The 21,110-nt window shown below is 43.1% G+C and overlaps 2 protein-coding genes across 3 annotated transcripts in view; one reads left to right on the top strand and one right to left on the bottom strand.

The window, feature by feature from the left end:
* The window catches only part of GPR19 (G protein-coupled receptor 19), a 59,338-nt gene that overhangs the window by 37,347 nt on the left and 881 nt on the right, over nt 1–21,110 (top strand). The window contains exon 2 of one of the 2 annotated variants that reach the window (XR_001892495.3): nt 6,119–6,386. The exons of the other annotated variant lie outside the window; for it this stretch is intronic. The gene's annotated coding sequence lies outside the window, so the exon portion shown is untranslated. Of the gene's footprint in view, nt 1–6,118; nt 6,387–21,110 lie in introns of those variants that run through there. 2 annotated transcript variants of the gene reach the window in all.
* CREBL2 (cAMP responsive element binding protein like 2) overlaps nt 13,392–21,110 on the bottom strand; it is a 32,091-nt gene continuing 24,372 nt past the window's right edge. The window contains exons 3-4 of the mRNA XM_003906017.3: nt 20,279–20,423; nt 13,392–16,525 (exon numbers count right to left, since the gene is read on the bottom strand). Of these exons, the coding sequence (XP_003906066.1) occupies nt 16,521–16,525; nt 20,279–20,423 (150 nt within the window). The 3' untranslated portion in view covers nt 13,392–16,520. The remainder of the gene's footprint in view (nt 16,526–20,278; nt 20,424–21,110) is intronic.

Here is a 21,110-nt window from a genome sequence, read left to right as displayed (position 1 = left end):
TGGCCAGGCTCTTCTCAAACTCCTGGCCTCAAGTGTTCCACCCGCCTCAGCATCCCAAAGTGCTGGGATTACAAGCATGAGCCACCGTCCCGGCCAGAAGGTATTTTTTAATCCCCCAAATAATGACAAATTAAGAGTATTAAGTCACATTCAAGAGAGCCCCAAAGTCGCATGACCTGTATTAATTCAGCTATGGTCTCTCAGGGTGTTGGTAATTCACCGTATTTTTGTTTAGCTTAATACTCAGCATTCCTGGTGTCTCTCCTGATCCTGAATTTGGAGGAGGCTTCACATAATGCACAGACTGATAAAAATTTGCGTAAGTCCCGCAACACAAGAACAGCCTTCACTACACCTCACATTTACTCCACAAGAACTAGAATTAAGCCACAGGAAGACAATGAGGTGCACCACAGACCCAGATTCATGTGGCCTCCAAACAGGAGTCCATGCAAGGCAACAGGGGGAAGCAGGCTCCAGAGTAGAGGCAGTTCTCCTACCTGGCTCCAGGGTCTCATAAACTGTGGGTGGGGAGGGAAGGGACAGGGATGCATCCTTAGAGTGGAATGTGAATTCTCTCTTTCTTCTCATCTTCATTGAATACATTAACGTCCAGCCTACTGCTGAGTCAATAAGCACATCCTGCCCAGATGCACTTGCCTGTGAGCCTTTCTTCACAGGATTAGCCCCCATGCCCGGAGCTGATACCCTGGGCCAGACTTCTCCCTCAGAAATGACAATTTTATCCTCGGTGGAGGCCCATCTCCACCAAGCGTGTGGGGAGTGGAGTCGTTTGCCAGAGACTACTGGCAATTTCACCTCTCCCCGTGGGCACAGACCCTCTTCTGCCCTTCCGTCCTTGCTGCCATTTGCACAAGCTCGCTTTGAAGCCACATAACCAAGCTCAGCTGGGAAGACCTGATCAGGATCCGCTTCCAGGTTGTGCTCCTCTAAAAACCATATGTAAAAGAAGCAAGGGATTAGACACTTTTAGAGCAGAAGGGACGTTGGGAGACCTAACCCAAGTCCTTCATTAGTTAGAAGCGGAAATTGAGACCAAGAGAGGTGAAGTTAGGGCTAACCTACAATGTCTCCTACCCACTAGTTCAACTTTCTTTCAATTTTGCCGTTTGGCTTGCTGTGGCATGATTGATTGATTGATTGATTGATTGATTATTTGAGACGGAGTCTCACTCTGTCACCCAGGCTGGAGTGCAGTGGTGCAATCTTGGCTCACTGCAACCACCACCTCCTGGGTTCAAGCAATTCTTCTGCCTCAGCCTCCCAAGCAGCTGGGACTACAGGCGTGCGTCACCATGCCCAGCTAATTTTTGTATTTTTAATAGAGACGGGGTTTCACCATATTGGCCAGGCTGGTCTCGAATTCCTGACCTCGTGATCCACACTCCTTGGCCTCCCAAAGTGCTGGGATTACAGGCGTCAGCCACCATGCCCAGCCGGATTCATTTATTTTTTAATACATTAGTTTTATTTATTCCTCAGCACTTTGGGAGGCCAGCGAGGCAGATTGCTTGAGCCCAGGAGTTTGAGACCAGCCTGGGCAACATAATGAGACCCCTCGTCTCTACGATTAGCCGCGTGTGGTGCACGTGCCTGTAGTCCCAGCTACCCAGGAGGCTAAGGTTGCAGCTGAGATCTGCCACTGCACTCATCTTGGCTCACTGCAACCTCCACCTACCAGGTTCAAGCGATTCTCCTGCCTCAGCCTCCTGAGCAGCTGGGTTAACAGGCCCCGTGCCACCACGCCCTGCAAATTTTTTTGTATTTTTAGTAGAGACGGGATTTCACCATGTTGGCCAGGCTGGATGTATTCGATTTTTAAAATCCGAACTGTGTGCAGGAGAGTATGAAAGGAATACATAAGCCTTCACTGTTCATTTAACCTGCTAATTCATCTGTGAAAATGATGACCTTAGAGTGCCGTAATTAGAGAACATTGGAAACAAACCGACTTCCTCTAACAGTTTTCCAGAATGGCCGCTTGATGGCACTGTGACTTGTGGGCAGAGCCCACTACCTCTTCACAATGCCTGTCACACGAGCGAATTCAGGGAAGTCCTCGTCTCATAGCAACAAGACAGGGAAAATTGCTGAGCACCCAGAAGCAGCTGTAGATTAAGTAATCAATCAGTGTGTTCAAAACACAAAGCATTTAAACACTGGAGGAAATTCCAAAATAATACCCTTTTCAGACATGAAATCACTAGTCAAAATATTGTTTTAAACCCATTTTACAAATGTGATCATTTTCAAAAAAACTCCATCAGACCACCAAGCTGGCATTAGTGCCACCCACACTTGGCCAGGCCCTGTCTTTTCCTTTTCCGCTCTTTTCATCACTGACTCAGAGAATTCATGGACTTTTTCATAGCAGTGTATCTAGAGTTTCCCTACAAGTGAATGTTCATATGCTGCTGGTAAGTAGGCAGTTCAATTTATTTTAAAGTCAGCCCCTATAATCTGGGCCATTCTGAACTTTTTTGCACAATTGAACGCTTCAAGAGCTCTATATTTTCTTTCTCAGAAGAAGCCTCTTTTTTATATATATATTTTTTATTTTTTAGTAGAGATGGAATTTCGCTTTGCCACCCAGGGTAGTCTTGAACTCCTGGCCTCAACGATCCTCCTGCTTTGGCCTCCCAAAGTGCTGAGATTACAGGTGTGAGCCACTGGCCTGGCCAGAAGAAGCCTCTTTAAAAGAATTGCTTTACAGACTCTCTGTGCACCCTAATTAAGTTCTATATGTAGGGTTATGCAATTTGGATTCACCAATAATTTGAAGAATGTATGAGTTTAGTTCCGCAGAAGAAAGATCTCCAACAAATGCTGGGCTCTGCAGTGGGGAGTTCACATGTATCTGGTTTGAGGATTCTGATGCAGGTCTGGAGGTCTTGAAACATAGGCTGGTTCCCAGCAGGCAGTCAGGAAGGCAGTTCCAGTTGTTTACCCACAACCCCTAGATATAGGAGCTTCAAACTCTTTGAGGGGAATTCCGAATGCATCCTCTCTATTCTGCTTCCCTGCAGTATCTTCCAAAGAACAGTCTCCTTTAAGAGACTACTGTACATTTGGCCAGTAGGACCCTGACTATGCTTGCTCGGGAAGGACAATAAGACCATAGCACAGACCGCTGGACAACAAAATAGTAGCTGTGAAGAGTTGCGTGGTGGGGAGGATGGCAGCACAACAGCTGAGAGGAACGGATGGGTCTCTGCCCATCAGTCAAGGGTCATTTCACTTCCATGCTATCTGGCTCTCTAGGCGGATGCACTGCACTTGAATGACCCTTTACAAATCAGAAAAAAAAAATAGGTACAAAACTCCAGTGAGATAGCCAACCAGCACAGTTGTCCTTAGTTACAGAATAGTATAATGGTTATTTTCGAGGGCTCTGGAGTCAAACTTTCTGGGTCCAAGTCCAGGTTCTGCTTACCAGCTCTTTAAGGAAATTGTTCTCAGACCCCGCCTTCTCCATGATTAAAATGGGGGAAATAACAGTACTTACCCATATTAGGGTTCTCCAGAGAAATGGAACCAATAGGAAATATGCATAGATGATGGATGGATGGACAGTTACTTTTAGGAACTGGTTCATGCAATTTATGGGTGCTGCTGGCAAGGTTGAAATCTGTAGCACAGGCCAGCAGGCAAGATTTGATGCTGCAGCCTTTGTTTGTTTGTTTGTTTATTTTTTGGAGACAGGGTCTCACTTTGTCACCTAGACTGGCTGGAGGGCAGTGACACAATCTCGGCTCCCTGCAGTCTCAACCTCCCATGTTCAAATGATCCTCCTGCCTCTGCCCTCGAAATATAATAGCTGGGACTACAGTTGCACACCACCATGCCCAGCTAATTTGTCTTGTTTTGTTTTGTTTTGTTTTGTTTTGGGGCTTTTTTTTTTTTTTGGCAGCTTAAAACCACACACCTATATTATCTCATAGTTTCAGTGGGTGAGAAATCTGGACACAGCTTAACTGCTTAACAGTGAACCTTCTGATTCACAAGGCTGCAATCAAGGTGTCAACCAGGGTGGGGTCTCATCTGAAGGCTCAATTGAGATAGGATCTGCTTTCAAGCTCGTGTGGTTGTTATCAGAATTCAATTCATCAAGGGCCTCAAATCCTTGCTGGTTGTTGGCCCTCAACTCCTTGCACATGGGCCTCTCCAGTATGGCAGCTTGCTTCATAAAGCATCAAAGGAGAGGGGCTGCTATCAAGACAGAAGTTGCTATCTTATGTAGCCTAAGCATGGAAGTGACATTCCATCACTTTTCCCGTGTTCTGTTGGTCAGAAGCAAGTTAACAGCTCTTGCCCACACTTAAGGGGAGGGGCCAAACAAGGGTATGAATATCAGAGGCAGGTACATGGGGGGACATTTCAGAGACTGTCTACCACTACAAAATGACATGTGGTGGAAACTAAATCTGTCTCTTACCCTAGACTTTTCTCCCAGTACCTCTCTCTAGAGGTAAAGTTTATTGAGTTTTTTGTTGTTGTTGTTTTTGTTTGTTTGTTTTTTGAGATGGACTCTCGCTTTGTCGCCCAGACTGGAGTGCAGTGGGGCTATCTCAGCTCACTGCAACCTCCAACTCCCTGGTTCAAGCGATTCTCCTCTTCAGCCTCCCAAGTAGCTGGGACTACAGGCGCCCGCCACCACGCCCTGCTAATTTTTGTATTTTTAGTACAGACAGAGTTTCACCATGTTGGCCAGGATGGTCTTGATCGCTTGACCTCATGATCTACCTGCCTCGGCCTCCCAAAGTGTTGGAATTATAGGCATGAGCCACCATGCCAGACTTGTTTATTGAGTTTTTAAAAAGCATAAACCCTGGCCGGGTGTGGTGAGAACTGGCCAGGCACAGTGGCTCACTGTGGATCACACCTGTAATCCCAGCACCTTGGGAAGCCAAAGCAGGCAGATCACTTGAGCCCAGGAGTTGGAGACCAGCCTGGGCAACATGGCAAGACCCCATCTCTACAAAAAATACAAAAAAATTAGTTGGGTATGGTGGAGTATGCCTGTAGTCCCAGCTACTTGGGAGGCTGGGGTGGGAGGATCGCTTGAGCCTGGGAGCAAAGGTTGCAGTGAGCTGAGATCATGTCACCACACTCCAGCCTAGGCAACAGACCAGACCCTGTCTCAAAAGGAAAAAAAAAAAGAAGAATCAGCCTCTATAGCACTGAAGTATTTTGAAATATATTTATTTCATTCAGGCCATGAAAGGACCTAACGAACCATCCCAGCCCAATATTTGCATGTACCTCTTTGACAACTAGACTTTTGTATGCCATATTCATAGTCTCTTTCTGAAGAATGCTGAATAAACTCTATCACCTTCTGACTCTTTTGATTTCCATTTTATTTGTTCTGATCATCCTCCATCTAGTCATATATTCTCATAAAAGGGCAGAATTGGTTTGTACTTAATAAATTATATCACATTTAGGTGTGCTTTCTTGAGATTCTACCAAAGTCACCTTGATTGGAATTTAGGAAGTTCTCCCAAAGCTCAGTCATTTACTGATGATCTCTGGTTTATTCCATAGTTAACGGCATTCATTTGTTGTGGTAGACATTGTTAGTTGTACTTCCTAACAGCCACTCTACCTCTTTCCTTACTAACAGCACTAATTTTGTTCAGGTGTGAAGTAGCAATGAAGTGATGGTTTTAAGGGATTAACTGTGTTTAAGCCAATCATGGCAATTCCTTTCCCTCTTATCAGTGATTGGCTTACTGGTGCTCATATAGCCCAAACTTCTGACCAATGAGATGTAAAGATAAGTCTGTTGAGAGGGCATCTGGGAAAGGTTTTTCTCCCTGATAAGACGAAGTAGTGAGGCAGAAAAATAGGGTCTGGAGGCAGGGAACATAAGGCTGATTCACACTTCAGCTATGACAGGAAAGATCCTCTCCATAGGGCATACACTGAGTAAATGACTTTGTAAACTCACACAAACTCGGTAACAGGGTCTTTGAGCCCCTATGCACAGGCTGGCTCCCACACTGTGGAGTGTACTTTCATGTTCAGTAAAACCCTTCATTCCTTCCTTGTTTTGTTTGTGCGTTTTGTCCAATTCTTTGTTCAAAACGTCAAGAACCTGGAGACCCTCCACCGTTAACAGTAGCAAGAAAGAACTCCTTTTCCTCCTTAGACCATGGCTGCGAGAGTGATGCCTGGAGAGTGACGCCTGGAGCAGTCGTCTTACCACCATGAGCGGGTAAGCTGAGGGTGAAAGCCAATCTGCAGAGGATGGTGGACAAGGAAGGAAAGATTCTGGGTTTTTTTTGTTTTGTTTTGTTTTGTTTTGAGATGGAATCTTGCTCTGTCACCCAGGCTGGAGTGCAGGGGTGCGATCTCAGCTCACTGCAACCTCTGCCTCCCAGGTTCAAGCGATTCTCCTGCCTCAGCCTCCTGAGTAGCTGGGACTGCAGGCACGCACCACCGCACCACCACGCCCGGCTAATTTTTTGTATTTTTAGTAGAGACGGGGTTTCCACATGTTAGCCAGGATGGTCTCGATTTCCTGACTTCGTGATCCACCTGCCTCGGCCTCCCAAAGTGCTGGGATGACAGGCGTGAGCCACCGCGGCCGGCCGATTCTGGGTTTTTAATGACTTTTTTTTTTTAAGTGAAAGCAAGTTTATTTAGGAAGGTAAAGAATAAAAGAATGGGCCGGGCGCGGTGGCTCAAGCCTGTAATCCCAGCACTTTGGGAGGCCGAGGCGGGTGGATCACGAGGTCAGGAGATCGAGACCATCCTGGCTAACATGGTGAAACCCCGTCTCTACTAAAAACACAAAAAACTAGCCGGGCGTGGTGGCGGGCGCCTGTAGTCCCAGCTACTCGGAGGCTGAGGCAGGAGAATGGCGTGAACCTGGGAGGCGGAGCTTGCAGTGAGCCGAGATCGCGCCACTGCACTCCAGCCTGGGTGACACAGCGCGAGACTCCGTCTCAAAAAAAAAAAAAAAAAAAAAAAAGAATAAAAGAATGAGCCGGGCACAGAGGCTCACGCCTATAATCCCAGCACTTTGGGAGGTCAAGGCGGGCGGATCCCTTGAGGTCAGGATTTCAAGACCAACCTGGCCAACATGGTAAAACCCCAGCTCTACTAAAAATACAAAAATTAGCTAGGCATGGTGGTGGGCACTTGTAATCCCAGCTACTTGGGAGGCTGAGGCATGAGAATCACTTGAACCCAGGAGGCAGAGGTTGCAGTGAGCTGAGGTTGCGCCACTGCACTCCAGCCTGGGCAACAGAGTGAGACTCTTGTCTCAGGAAAAAAAAAAAAAAAGAATAAAAAATGGCTACTCCATAGACAGAGCAGCCCAAGGGCTGCTGGTTGCCCATTTTTGTGGGTTTTTTCTTGATTATATGCTGAACAAGGGGTGGATCATTCATGTCTCCCCTTTTTAGACCATATAGGGTAACTTCCTGACTTTGCCATGACATTTGTAAACTGTTTAATGACATTGTTGAGCCACTGTAGTCCTCAGACTTATTATGTGAGATAGGTCTTTATTATTTATGTCAATTTTAGTTGTGGATTCTTTACTTGCAGCTGAAAGCTTCCTAACTGATATCCCATCCTTGTACCATGTCGGTTATCCCATGATGTACAATTGGCTCATACACACTTGCAAGAGCCATCCTGAATTTTCAAAACCTTTGAGAGCTGGTTAAGAACACAGTAGCTTGAAACCAACTCTGGTGGGAATATTTCCACCCCAGAAATTGGCAAATACTACAAATTAGGCCTCCCCCCAACCAGGAGTCAGTTGTTAAACATCTATCAGTACACAACTGGTTACGTTTTTTACTAAAAAAAAAAAAAAAAAAAAAAGCTCCTAAAATGTCATGTTTACTTAAAATGATATTGGCACATATCAGACTTGTAGAGCCTTCTATTTTCATCCTAATAACAAATGGATGAGTACATTTTAGCTTGATGTTTTGTGTCGTCACATAATGATATGCCTAATGATCTGAAAGTATTAATTTCACTAAGACTGATCATTTAAAGGAAGTTGGGCATGGTAGCTCACACCTGTGATCCCAGCACTTTGGAAGGCTGAGGCAGGAGGATTGCTTGAGGCCAGGAGTTCAAGACCAGCCTGGGCAACAGAGCAAAATATCTCTACAAAATTAAAAAAAAAAAAATCAGCCAGTTATTCCTAGCATATCCATAATAGAAATTAAAAAGAAAAAATTAGCTAGGTGTGTGATGGCACACACCTGTAGTCCCCGCTACTTGGGAGGCAGAGGTTGGAGAATCACCTGAGCCCAGGAAGCAGAGGTTGTGGTGAGCTGAGATCATGCCACTGCACTCCAGCCTGAGTGACAGAGCAAGACCTTGTCTCAAAAATAGTAATAAAAATAAAGGAACTCTGTGATGAGTCCCATGTATTTGGAATCATCTTCCCCAATTTCCTACTTCAAATGTATCTAGCTGGGTACCCCTCTATCATTTAAAATGAGTCATCATCTCCTGAGCCCAGATTTATTACAGTTTGTTTCTTACACTAGTCTGGGTTCTGATTTGTGCTAAAGACTCCCTTCTCCCCACTATTCCAGGAAGAGGACTGTTGCTACTACAGTCAGCTTTAAAGACATTTTATTGGTTATTGCTAGGTAGATTTCTTACTCTGCCTGGTTCAAAAGGCTCATGGGCACATGGATTTTTCTTTTTTTGTCTGGAGTGGTAAAAAGGTGAGGTTACTCCAACAAGGGAATAGGCATTGCCGACTTTCATCTTTGGTTTGGCCTCTGATATGATTTGGATCTGTGTCCCCACCAAATCTCATGTGAAATTGTAATCCCCAGTGTTGGAGATGGTGTCTGGTGGGAGGTGACTGGATCATGAGGGCAGAGTTGCACCATCCCCCCTTTGGTACTGTATAGTGTGAGTTCTTACAAGATCTGGTTATTAAAAATGTGTGTGGCATCTCCCCCACCCCTTTGGTCCTGCTCCTGCCATGTAAGATGCCTGCTCCCACTTTTTCCTGGGGCCTCCCCAAAAGCAGATGCTGCCATGCTTCCCATACAGCCTATGGAACCAAGAGCCAATTACACCTCTTTTCTTTATAAATTATCCAGTCTCAGGTATTTATTTATAGGAATGTGAGAACAGACTAATACAGAAAATTGGTACCAGAAGTGGGGTATTTCTATAAAGATACCTGAAAATGCGGAAGCAGCTTTGAAACTGGGTAATAGGCAGATGTTGGAAGAGTGTGGAGGGCTCAGAAGAAGACAGAAAGATTAGAAGATTTGGAACTTCCTAGAGACTCGTTAAATGGTTGTGACCAAAATGCTGATAGTGATATGGAACAGAGATGGCCAGGCTGATGACGTCTCAGACAGAGATGAGGAACTTAACTGAGAACTGGAGCAAAGATCATTTTTCCTATGCTTTAGCAATGAATTCGGAGGCATTCTGCCCCTGCCTTAGGTATATGTGGAACTTTGAATTTGATGATGATGATTTAGGGTATCTGGTGGAAGAAAATGCTTTTTTTTTTTTTTTTTGAGACAGAGTCTCGCTCTGTCACCCAGGCTGGAGTGCAGTGGCGCAGTATCGGCTCACTGCAAGCTCCGCCTTCCGGATTCATGCCATTCTCCTGCCTCAGCCTCCCAAGTAGCTGGAACTACAGGCACCCGCCAATTTATTCTATTTTTTAGAGATGGGGTTTCACCATGTTAGCCAGGATGGTCTCAATCTCCTGACCTCGTGATCTGCCCACCTCAGCCTCCAAAAGTGCTGGGATTACAGGCGTGAGCCACCATGCTCAGCCTTCTGGTGGAAGAAATTCCTAAGCAGCAAAGCATTCAAGATTTAGCCTTGCTGCTTCTAACAGCGTATGCTCATGTGCATGAGCAAAGAAATGACATAAAACTGGAACTTATATTTAAAAGGGAAGCAAAGCATAAAAGTTTGGAAAATTTGTAGCCTGGCCATGTGGCAGAAAAGCAAAGCCCATTTTCAGGGCAGAAATTCAAGCTCGCTGCAGAAATTTACTTAGTAAAAAGCAGCCAATTGCTGATAGTCAAGACAATCAGGTTAAGCCCTCAAGACATTTCAGAGATCTAATAGACAGCCTCTCCCATCACAGGCCCAGAGGCCTAGGAGGATTGAATGGTTCCATGGGCCAGGTCCAGGGCCCTGTTGCCCTGAATAGCCTCAGGACTCTGCTCCCTACATCCCAGCCACTCCACCTCCAGCCGTGGCTCAAAGGTGTCTGGATACAGCTCAAGCTGGTGCTTCAGAGGGTGCAAGCCATAAGCCTTGGCAGCTTCCACATGGTGTTAAGCCTGCAGGTGCACAGGGTGCAAGAGTTGAGACTTGGGAGCCTCTGCCTAGATTTCAGAAGATGTATGGCAAAGCCTGGATGTGCAGACAGAAGCCTGCTGCAGGGGCAGAGCCCTCATGGATAACCTGCTAGGGTACTGAGGAGGGAAAGTGTGGGATTGGAGCCCCCACAGAGAGTCCCCACTGAGGCACTGCCTGGTGGAACTGTGAGAAGAGAGCCACCATCCTCCATACCCTGGAATGGTAGAGCCACCAACAGCTTGCACCATACACCTAGAAAAGCCACTAGCACTTAACACCAGTCCATGAGGGCATCAATGGGGGCTGAACCACAGGGGCAGAGCTGCCCAAGGCTTTGGGAGCCCACCCCTTGCAACAGTGTGCCCTGGATGTGAGACATGGAATCAAAGGAGATTTTGGAGCTTTAAGAGTTAATGACTGCCCTGCTGGGTTTCAGACTTGCATAGGGCCTGTAGCCCCTTTCTTTTGGTTGATTTCTCACTTTTGGAGTGGGAATATTTACCCAATACGTGTACCTCTTTTGTATCTTGGAAGTAACTTGTTTTTGATCGTACAGGCTCATAAGTGGAAGGGACTTGTGTTGTCTCAGATGAGACTTTGGACTGTGGACTTTTGAGTTAATGCTGGAATTATTTGAGACTTTGGGGGGCTACTGAGAAGGGGATGATTGTACTTTGCAATGTGAGAAGGACATAAGATTTGCAGGGGCCAGGGGCAGAATGATATGGCTTGGAAATGGTCCCCACCAAATCTCATATCAAAATGTAATCCCCAGTGTTGGGAGGTGGGGACTGGTGGGAAGTGACTGGATCATGAGGGTGGAGTTCCCATGAATGGTTTAGCACCATCCCCCTTTGGTACTGTATAGTGAGTGCTCACAAGATCTGGTTGTTTAAAAGTGTGTGGTACCCCCTGATCCCTGGTCCCACTCCTGCCATGCAAGATGCCTGCTCTTGCTTTGTCTTCCATCATGACTGTAAGTTTCCTGAGGCCTCCCCAGTCATGCTTCCTGTACAGCCTGCAGTACCACATGTGAGCCTATCAAACCTCTTTTCTTTATAAATTACCCAGTCTCAGGTATTTCTTTATAGCAATGAGAGAATGGACTAATACAGCCCCTATATGAACTATCTTCTTCCTTCTGAAAAAAGGCTTGGCTTTTTGTTTTCTTTCTTCCTTACTTTTTTGATATTCTTTCTCTTCCTTTGTGGCAGATGAGGCCTGTCCTTGCTTGAGAAGGAGCAGGTTTAGAGGTATTTATTTATTGCCATAATTCTTGTACAAACTTTTCTTGTGATGCTGACACTTAAGTGGTAACATCTGAAACTCAAGAGTTGGCTTGGGACAGCCTTTGGCCTATTTCGTTCTGGACTATTCAAGCCCACCTAGCTTAGGCACAGGTGTTGTCACATCCACCCCATAGACTTGATTACACAAGAGGATAAACCTGGGCTCAGGTTTATAATGTGCTTGCCAAGCACTGCTTTCCTTCTCAGGAAAGGGTTGCTGAGGCATGGTAAGATTGGATTGGGTTCTGTTGGATCATGGGAAAATTTTCCTGCCCAAATATTTATCTTACTGCAAAGTCAAAATGGCCTGTAAGCCAGAGTTCACTGTCCAGCTCTAGCCCTCCTCAATCCAGGAATGTCTGGTGAACTGTATCACAACACAGTAGGTGAATTGGTTGTGCCTGCTTTTTCCCTAAGGCTTAAGATTTCAGCTGATTCGGCTGGGCGTGTTGGCTCACACCTGTAATCCCAACACTTTGGGAGGCCAAGGCAGGCGGATCGCCTGATGTGAGGAGTTCAAGACCAGCCTGTCCAGCATGGTGAAACTCCATCTCTACTAAAAAGACAAAAAAATTAGCTGGGCGTTGGGGCACATGCCTGTAATCCCAGCTACCCAGGAGGCTGAGGCAGGAGAATCACTTGAACCCAGGAGGTGGAGGCTACAGTAAGCTGAGATGGCACCACTGCACTCCAGCCTGGGTGACAGAGCAAGACTCCATCTCAAAAATAATTCAGCTAATTCACTTCCTAGTCATTTCTAGAGTTGGACTGCATATTCTTTTGTGACCCGTAACAGTTTCTGAGTCAGAACGACCATGTGTCTGTGAACCAATCTGAATTTGATACGGACATCTCCAAGCTGCCTAAAACTTTATATAGAGTTCTTCTAGCTCTATGTGTCCTTTAATCATACACATTTTGGAACTCCAGTGTGCCTGCTCCGGGAAATGCAATGCTAGCCTACATTGGGCCTTTTTCAGTGGTGTGTTAGAAACTGACTGAGGGGGTGGGGGATCCACAATCTGCAGCAATTTCTAATTTCTATGATATAAATATTCCTACCATTGTCCATTAAAAGCTACCAACCTGATGTCACTGCACATCAAGTTGGGAAGAGATGCACACAATTGGTTCTCCTGTGGGGAGCCAGCAAAAGCCAGCCGCAACACACCACGGCTTTGCACATTTTTAAAAAGGCACCCCCTGGTGGATAAATTAAGACAGGTATCCCCTTTGGGCAAATTAGAAAAAGACATCTCTTCTGGGGAGACCTGTGCCACATGTACACCTTAGTGAGAAGGCAGGAGCCCCTTCCTCCACACATAGCTTGTTGAGGGGAATGTGAACTAGATTTTTAGGTCCATTCGCCTCCTTAACTGCGTACTTTTGTGCAGTGCAAAATCAGCTCAACCTTACAAGGCAGTCCAGCCACTGATTCATGACCACCTTGTAGTTAGGTAAAATGGATGGAATAGAAGAGAGCCAAGTTACCAAGCAGTCTGAAAGCCTGCTTTATACAAATAATTATAGGATGATATTGCCAGATGGAATATTAGTTGTTCTTAATGTTAGTCTAATCAAAAGAAGGCTATTATTGCTAAAAAGGGCCTCCAACTATACCATTCCAAGGACAGACATGATATAGCTAAGACGACTTGGGAAATGTGATATCTACAGTACTACATAGAGTCCAACTCACTAAATATATTGATCTTTAGTGATTTAAATCCTAACAATAGTCAAACACAGGCATAATGTGAATATTTAAATTTAATGTAGTTCTTTCCTATTTAACAAACAGTTTTCTGTAACTCCTATTTAGGCTACCAATTACCCTGTGAAAGTTATCCTCCCCCCTTTTTTACAGATGAGAAAGCAGGTTGAGAGATCAAATAATTCAAGATGACTCAAAAAATAATTCAAGGTGACTCTTCCTTTTAAAAACTAAGTATGTAATGGATAATATGCAACTGATTTCTTATGAAACATAACATTTATGTTTTTAGATTTTCTTTGCTTTTAACTCAAGGTAAGTCCAGTTTAAACCTGTACTTTTTGTAATTAGCCAAATCAAATGATCATAATTCAAAGATGCTAAAATAGAATGCTACACAGTGATGCTGATAAATACTGTCGATTAGCCAGCAAACAATAATGTGAATTTGCTGCAGGACGATCATTCTGATTTAGATATAATAGATTTTAGATAAAATAGAAAAATTTTAAAGAAATTCAACTATATCCTAAAACTTGACCTGGTCAAACTTATTCCATATTATATTCAGCTGCTCTAATATACAGCAGGTTGAAGATAAAATAATGACAGAATTTGACTGGTCTAAACATACAAATATATTTTCCCCCTTATCTTTCTTTCCTTGGGAAAATAAGAAAAAGAAAACATTACTCTGTTTACTCAGAAAGCAAGGAGAGCAGCACCTTCTCCTGGACTCTGTGACTGTCAGCCTTCTTGTCATCACAAGAAGGTGAGGGGTGCCAGGATTTCACTATGCTGCTCCTTCACTGGAATGGGAAGGAAATGCTCCAGCTGTTTTAATCAGTGACATTTACTAACATGCTTCAAAAGTGACCAAAGTGACCAGCCAGCACAATAGCCGAGGCAATCAACGTTCTCTTAGTGTGATCTCCTCCAAAATACCAAATAAATAGGTTTAGGAATAACCTCAAATAAATTGTAATTTAACTTCACCCAAAATTACACATCCTCTACCTGAGGATAAAGTCACTGCTCTTCCCTGCTCCTGTAAAGATACTAGCGGGAGGGGAGGAAGCTCAAATGACTCTGTAATTTAGAATTACAACCAGAGAAGAAATACTTCAAGCACAATAGAGACGTTCCATTGAAGAGCCACATTCATTTTGGAATGTTTGTTTTGAAAACAACTCTTCTGGAGGAATTCAAAAGGTACTGAACAAAGCAACATAAAGTAAATCTTGGGTTGTTCTGCAGAATAAACATATACAATTGAGTAGACCAGATGGCAAAAACATACCAATTACAATCTGAATGCTAAATTTAAAACCCTTACATTCTGAAGGCCTGAATATCAACAAATCTATTTATGTTTATGATCCTAAAAAGACATTAAATATTATTAAACCCCCAACTTCCAAAACATAAGAGAGACCCAGCAAACTGGGCTAGTGGTATCTCAGTACACAGTCACACATGACTAGACTAGACTAGACTAGACTAGAGATCTGAGTTTGCAACCCAAGTACAAGAGGTCTTTAGGAGCTCAGGCTAAAGGGAGGCACTTTATTCAAATGCATGGCCTGAGAGAAGAGGGAAAGTACCTTGTAATCTTAAACTATGTGGTCCATCGCATGTTCTACCTTGAAGACAATCTAGACTACAGTATCTCCTCTTAAACTGCCAGTTCAGAACACAACGTATTTTATTTGGAAGCTAAGTATTTGCTTCACTCGAGTGAAGAATCATTTAGCAGCGACAGAGAACACAACTCCTGTTTTAACCATGGGAAAGAGAAGAGAGAGTGATAAAGTATCTCGCTGGGGAAATTAAAAGATTTCTGGGTCTGTCTGGGTTTATTATATTACGAGCTTGTTTCTTCAACCGTCCCTCCATTTGGTAGTCAGGAAGAAAGCACGTGTAGCTGCAAGGGGAACTGGAAAGAATTACCCTGCTCTTCTGCACCCCCAGCCAGGCCCACTAGCTGCAATGCTGTGCACAACTCCAGTTCCAATGCTTCCCTCCACAGTGGAGGCATAGCCAGGGCTGAACCAGATGCATGCCCACAGTGTGTTTCTGGCTCACAGCCTGTCAGGAAATTCATGTCTGGGAAGAAACTAAGTATTCTGATGATGGCTATGGTCAATAGATCTACCAGCAATTTGTCCCTTTTTTTGTTACAGATTTTAAGGCAGAAACTCAATCTCAGCAGCTAATTTCATCCTACTTTCTTCAGAAACATTCTCTGATTCAGTTGAGTACGCAAGAAAATGTGTGTGAACATTCACTCCTGTCCTCCCCACATACATATATAGACATACAATAAGAAACATACATACATATATACCCTAGGTTGTCAATGTATGCTGCTGAAATGCCTGAAAGGTTACTTTTCACTTAAAAATAAAATTTGATGAATTATTCTGCAAGTATGGATTTGGCCCTAGCAAATTTTTATAAATATAGTTTGAGAGGACAGCAACAAAGGTTTTAACTAGAAGCTGTCTTCAGGGTTTTCCTGATAGATTTTGTTAGTATGTATTTTATTTAAAACAGGCATATCCTTATGGATTATAAAAATAGAAATGTATATATTTGTTAATACATATTCACAGCTTATGCTGGAATGGCTCACAGGAGAAGTCATGGTTCATGCAGAGAATAAACATTACTCAAGTAAATAAAAATAAGATTAGGTCCATAAAGGCTGAGAACTTACAGTCAGTAATCAGCTCATTTGGTTTCTCTTTGTAGGGCAATCAAAAACATGAAAGGTGGTGATGTAAACACACACAGACATACAATTACATGAATTACATGGAAAGAATATAAATTAACCAATAAAGCAATGTGGAGTTAAGGTGCAAAAATACAATCTTCATCCGTTTTCTCTACTCCTGTGTTTTCAAGCATCACAACATGTTAAATGTCGTGGGTGGCAACACCGACCAGACAGGTCTGAATGTTTGTAGATTTGCTAAGTATTGAAAGTTAAAGCCAGATCCTTTGAGATCTATGATCACACATTTTGGTAGAAACTGCAGATTTACAGAGATGACTACTGAGCAGTAGGTAGTAAATGGAGCCAAGAAGTACACTCTTGCCCATCCATCTTCCATTGGAATCAGAATATTGGCTTCAATCACTGACTCATCTTTATATAATCTTCACCCTGAAAAATAAAAGTTACCAATGTAAGAATGCTTTAAAAGTCAATAAAGTTTAATTAATCTGTTTTGCCGGGCGCGGTGGCTCAAGCCTGTAATCCCAGCACTTTGGGAGGCTGAGACGGGCAGATCACGAGGTCAGGAGATCGAGACCATCCTGGCTAACACGGTGAAACTCCGTCTCTACTAAAAAACACAAAAAACTAGCCGGGCGAGGTGGCGGGCGCCTGTAGTCCCAGCTACTCGGGAGGCTGAGGCAGGAGAATGGCGGGAACCCGGGAGGCGGAGCTTGCAGTGAGCTGAGATCCGGCCACAGCACTCCAGCCTGGGCGACAGAGCAAGACTCCGTCTCAAAAAAAAAAAAAAAAAAAAAAAATCTGTTTTAAGATGCACAAAATTTTATTTTCAGTAAGGTTAATTTTAAAAAACACAGACTAAAAAAAAGTTGATTTGGATTTTTCCATTAATTTAATTTAGATGAAGGCAAATGTTTTCTTTTTCTAATTTTTAAACATTTCAGTAGCTTTTGGGGTAGAAGTGGTTTTTGGTTATGGGCGAAGTGTATAGTGGTGGAGTCTGAGATTTTAGTGCAGTTGTCAACCTACATGAAGACAAATGTTATCTCATCTAATAAAAGTTATCAAAAAGCCAATTTCTTCAATTTTGTAAAAAATATTTAAAACATAAAAAGTTTGTTCTGGCCGGGTGCGGTGGCTTACACCTGCAATCCTAGCCCTTTGGGAGGCCGAGGCAGGTGAATTACCTGAGGTCAGGAGTTCAAGACCAGCCTGGCCAACACGGTGAAACCCCGTCTCTACTAAAAATACAAAAAATTAGCTGGGTGCAGTGGCATGTACCTGTAACCCCAGCTACTCGGGAGGCTGAGGCAGGAGAATCGCTTGAACCCAGGAGGCAGAGGTTTCAGTAAGCCGAGATTGTGCCACTGCACTCCAGCCTGGGTGACAGAGCGAGACTTCGTCTCAAAAAAAAAAAAAGTTGTTCTGTGCTCCCAGAGGTTGACCTAAAAAAAAAAAATTAATTAAAAAAAAAAGGTTTGCAACATTTCCTTATAGCTATTTAAAGTGCTCCCAGAGTAATAACAATAATGAAGAAATCAACATAGGACATACTCATTTTAAAGTCTCCAGTTCCTTCAACAAATGTTGCTTGGACAACTAGATACTCACATGCAACACATGGACTCCCACCTTACACCATATAGAAAAATTAATTCACAATGGATCAACCACCCAAATAAAAGAGTAAAAACCATAAAATTCTTAGAAAACATGAGGCAGGTAAATCTTCATAACTGTGGATTTGGCAATGGAGTCTTAGATATGACACCAAAAGCATGAGTAACAAAAGAATAAAAATCGATAAATTGGACTTCAACAAAATTAAAATATTTTGTGCATCAAAGAACACTATCAACAAAGTGAAAAGAAGCCTAGAGAAGGGGAAAAAATATCTGCAAATCATGTAACTGATAAAGGTTTTGCAACCACAGTAAAGAACTGTTACCACTCAACGACAAAACCTAATTAAAGATTAGCAAGGGACTTGGACATTTCTCCAAAGAATACATACAAATGGCCAACAAGCACATGAAAATATGTTCAACATCATTAGACATTAGGGAAATGCAAATAAAACACAATGTGATATCACTCCATACCCATTAGGATGGCTATAGTTAAAAAATGGAAAATAAGTATTGATGAGATGTGGACAAATTGGAACAGACATACATTGCTGGTGGGAATGTAAAATGTTTCAGGTACTATGGAAAACAGTTTGACTATTCCTCAAAAATTAAACATAGAATTGCCATATGACCCAGCGATTTGACTCCTAGTTGTATATACAAATGAATTCAAAACAGGTATGCAAACAAACACTGTACACACATGTTCAGAGCAGTACTATTCACAATATCCGAGAAGTAAAAACATATGTCCATCAATGGATAAACAACTGTATATATATGATTATTTGACCATAAACAGGAATTAAATACTGGTGATACACGCTACAATGTGGATGAACCTTGAAAACATTATACTAGGTGACAGAAGCCAGACACAAAAAGTCACATACTGTATAGATTCCATGTATATAAAATATTTATAGAATAGGTAAATCCATAGAGACAGAAAGCAGATTCATGGTTGCAAGGGCTTGGCGGAAGTGGGCAATGGGAATTAACTGGTTAATGGGTTCAGGATTATCTTTTGAGGTGATCAAATGTTTTGTAACTACATAGACGGGATGGTTGCACAACATTGTGAATGTACTAAATGGCTCTCAATTTTTATGTTAAGTGAATTTTACTTCAATTAAAAAAATCCTTACAGTGATGGGCTACTGCACTAGGGAGCCTGGACTAGGTGAGGACTGGTTCTACCATTAAAGCTGTGTGACCTTGGGCACCTTACCCAGCCTTTTGCTATTTTTTTCATCTATAAAATAAGTATAATTCCTTAACACAATCATTGTAGGGAATATTTAAGATAAATATAAATGAAAGTACTTTTTTTTTTTTTTTTTTTTTTGAGACGGAGTCTCGCTCTGTCGCCCAGGCTGGAGTGCAGTGGCCGGATCTCAGCTCACTGCAAGCTCCGCCTCCCGGATTCACACCATTCTCCGGCCTCAGCCTCCCGAGTAGCTGGGACTACAGGCGCCCGCCACCTCACCCGGCTAGTTTTTTTTGTATTTCTTAATAGAGGCGGGGTTTCACCGTGTTAGCCAGGATGGTCTCGATCTCCTGACCTCGTGATCCGCCCGTCTCGGCCTCCCAAAGTGCTGGGATTACAGGCTTGAGCCACCGCGCCCGGCCAATGAAAGTACTTTGTAAACTGTAAATCGAAATACAAATAAAGGTAGTATTATTAACAAAAAGCTAGATTAGTGCCACTCCCATTTATGGACTAAGTCTATTAATAATAAAATTTTGATAAATTTATCAGTTGCTCTTTATAGACTCCATGTAAAACGCATTTTAATATTTAGAATCTGATGCCATTTCTTTTTTTTTTTCTTTTTTTTTTTTTTTGAGACGAAGTCTTGCTCTGTTGCCCAGGCTGGAATACAATGGCATGATCTTAGCTTACTGCAACCTCCACTTCCCAGGTTAAAGCAATTCTTGTGCCTCAGACTCCTGAGTAGCTGGGATTACAAGCACACACCACTACGCTTAAGTTTTGTATTTTTAATAGAAACAGGGTTCACCATGCTGGCCAGGGTGGTCTCAAACTCCTGGCCTCAAGTGATCTGCCTGCCTCCGCCTCCCAAAGTGCTGGGACTACAGGCAGAAGCCACCACACCTGGCCAGAATCTAATGCCCTTTCACTTGCTTATTAGTGTATTAAAAATGGCATCAACATTTTATTTAAAGACATACTAAGAAAAGTGGTCAACAGAAACCCTACCTTGAGATACCCCTTTTTTTCCCCCTTTTGAGACAGGGTCTCACAATCATGGCTCACCGCAGTCTCAACCTCCCTGGGCTCAGGTGATCCTCCCACCTCAGCCTCTCGAATACCTGGGATTACAGGTGTACACCACCATGTCCAGCAAATTTTTGTATTTTTTTGTAGAGATGGCGTTTTGCCATGTTGCCCTGGCTGGTCTTGAACTCCTGGGCTCAAGAGATCTGCCCACCTCAGCCTCCCAAAGTGCTAGGATTATAAGCATGAGCCACTGTGCGCAGCCAAGATACCCTCTTAAATATAAACTCTCCCATTGATTGTACTTACAGGAATTGCTATTAGCGTCTGTCTTCCCAGCCTTGGTATGCCTGCTTGAGTTCTGCTGAGATTTGTTCTGCTCTTCTCCAGTGAGTAAGGCCTTTATTTCAGAAGGGATTTTTCCTTGGTCCATTGCCATGCACCACTGCTTGTACTGAAATATGTAAAACATATTTAAATAAACCTTTACTCCTCAGAGTTCAGGAACCACTGGTAGAAATCCTAGACATAAGAACTCCCATGGCTAGAAGTCATGTTCGCTGCTGGGAAACCCACTTTCCATGGTATTACCTATTTATAAACTGAAGACATGTATGAGATCTGCCATCTTTCAGAAGAGGTGGAAAAACAGCTGCTGAATCGTCTTTGATGTATTGGAGTGTTGCTCAGATTTAAAAGGCCCCTGTGGTTAAAAGGACATCTCCCCACAGTGGGCCACTAGTTAGAATTCATCTTTTATATATATATATACTTGTCACAGTATTATTTCTACTCCCAAAACAAAGAAATAAATGTCAGTAATTTTCTTTCTCTCTTTAACAAGTAATCATTAAACATCTACTATCTACCAGAGTGCATGCTAGGGACTTTGGGGGTATACAAAGACAAAGCTGACCAAAGATTCTGCCCTCAAGTGGCTTACACTGCAGAAAGTAAGAAATAATTGATAGCATGTCACATATTCAACATATCAAAAAAATCTACTGAATAGTATATATCTGGACAATACATACAACACTGTTCATGTCCCTCTCTTCATGTTCCAACCTTGTTGTCTTACTTTCTAAAAACCTATGGAATGTGTAATGATCACGGTAATATCATCTCTCTCTTCTGTCAC

The sequence above is a fragment of the Papio anubis genome, chromosome 9, assembly GCF_008728515.1.
Source record: "Papio anubis isolate 15944 chromosome 9, Panubis1.0, whole genome shotgun sequence".
NCBI lineage: Eukaryota > Metazoa > Chordata > Mammalia > Primates > Cercopithecidae > Papio > Papio anubis.
This window is presented reverse-complemented; position numbering and strand designations above follow the sequence as displayed.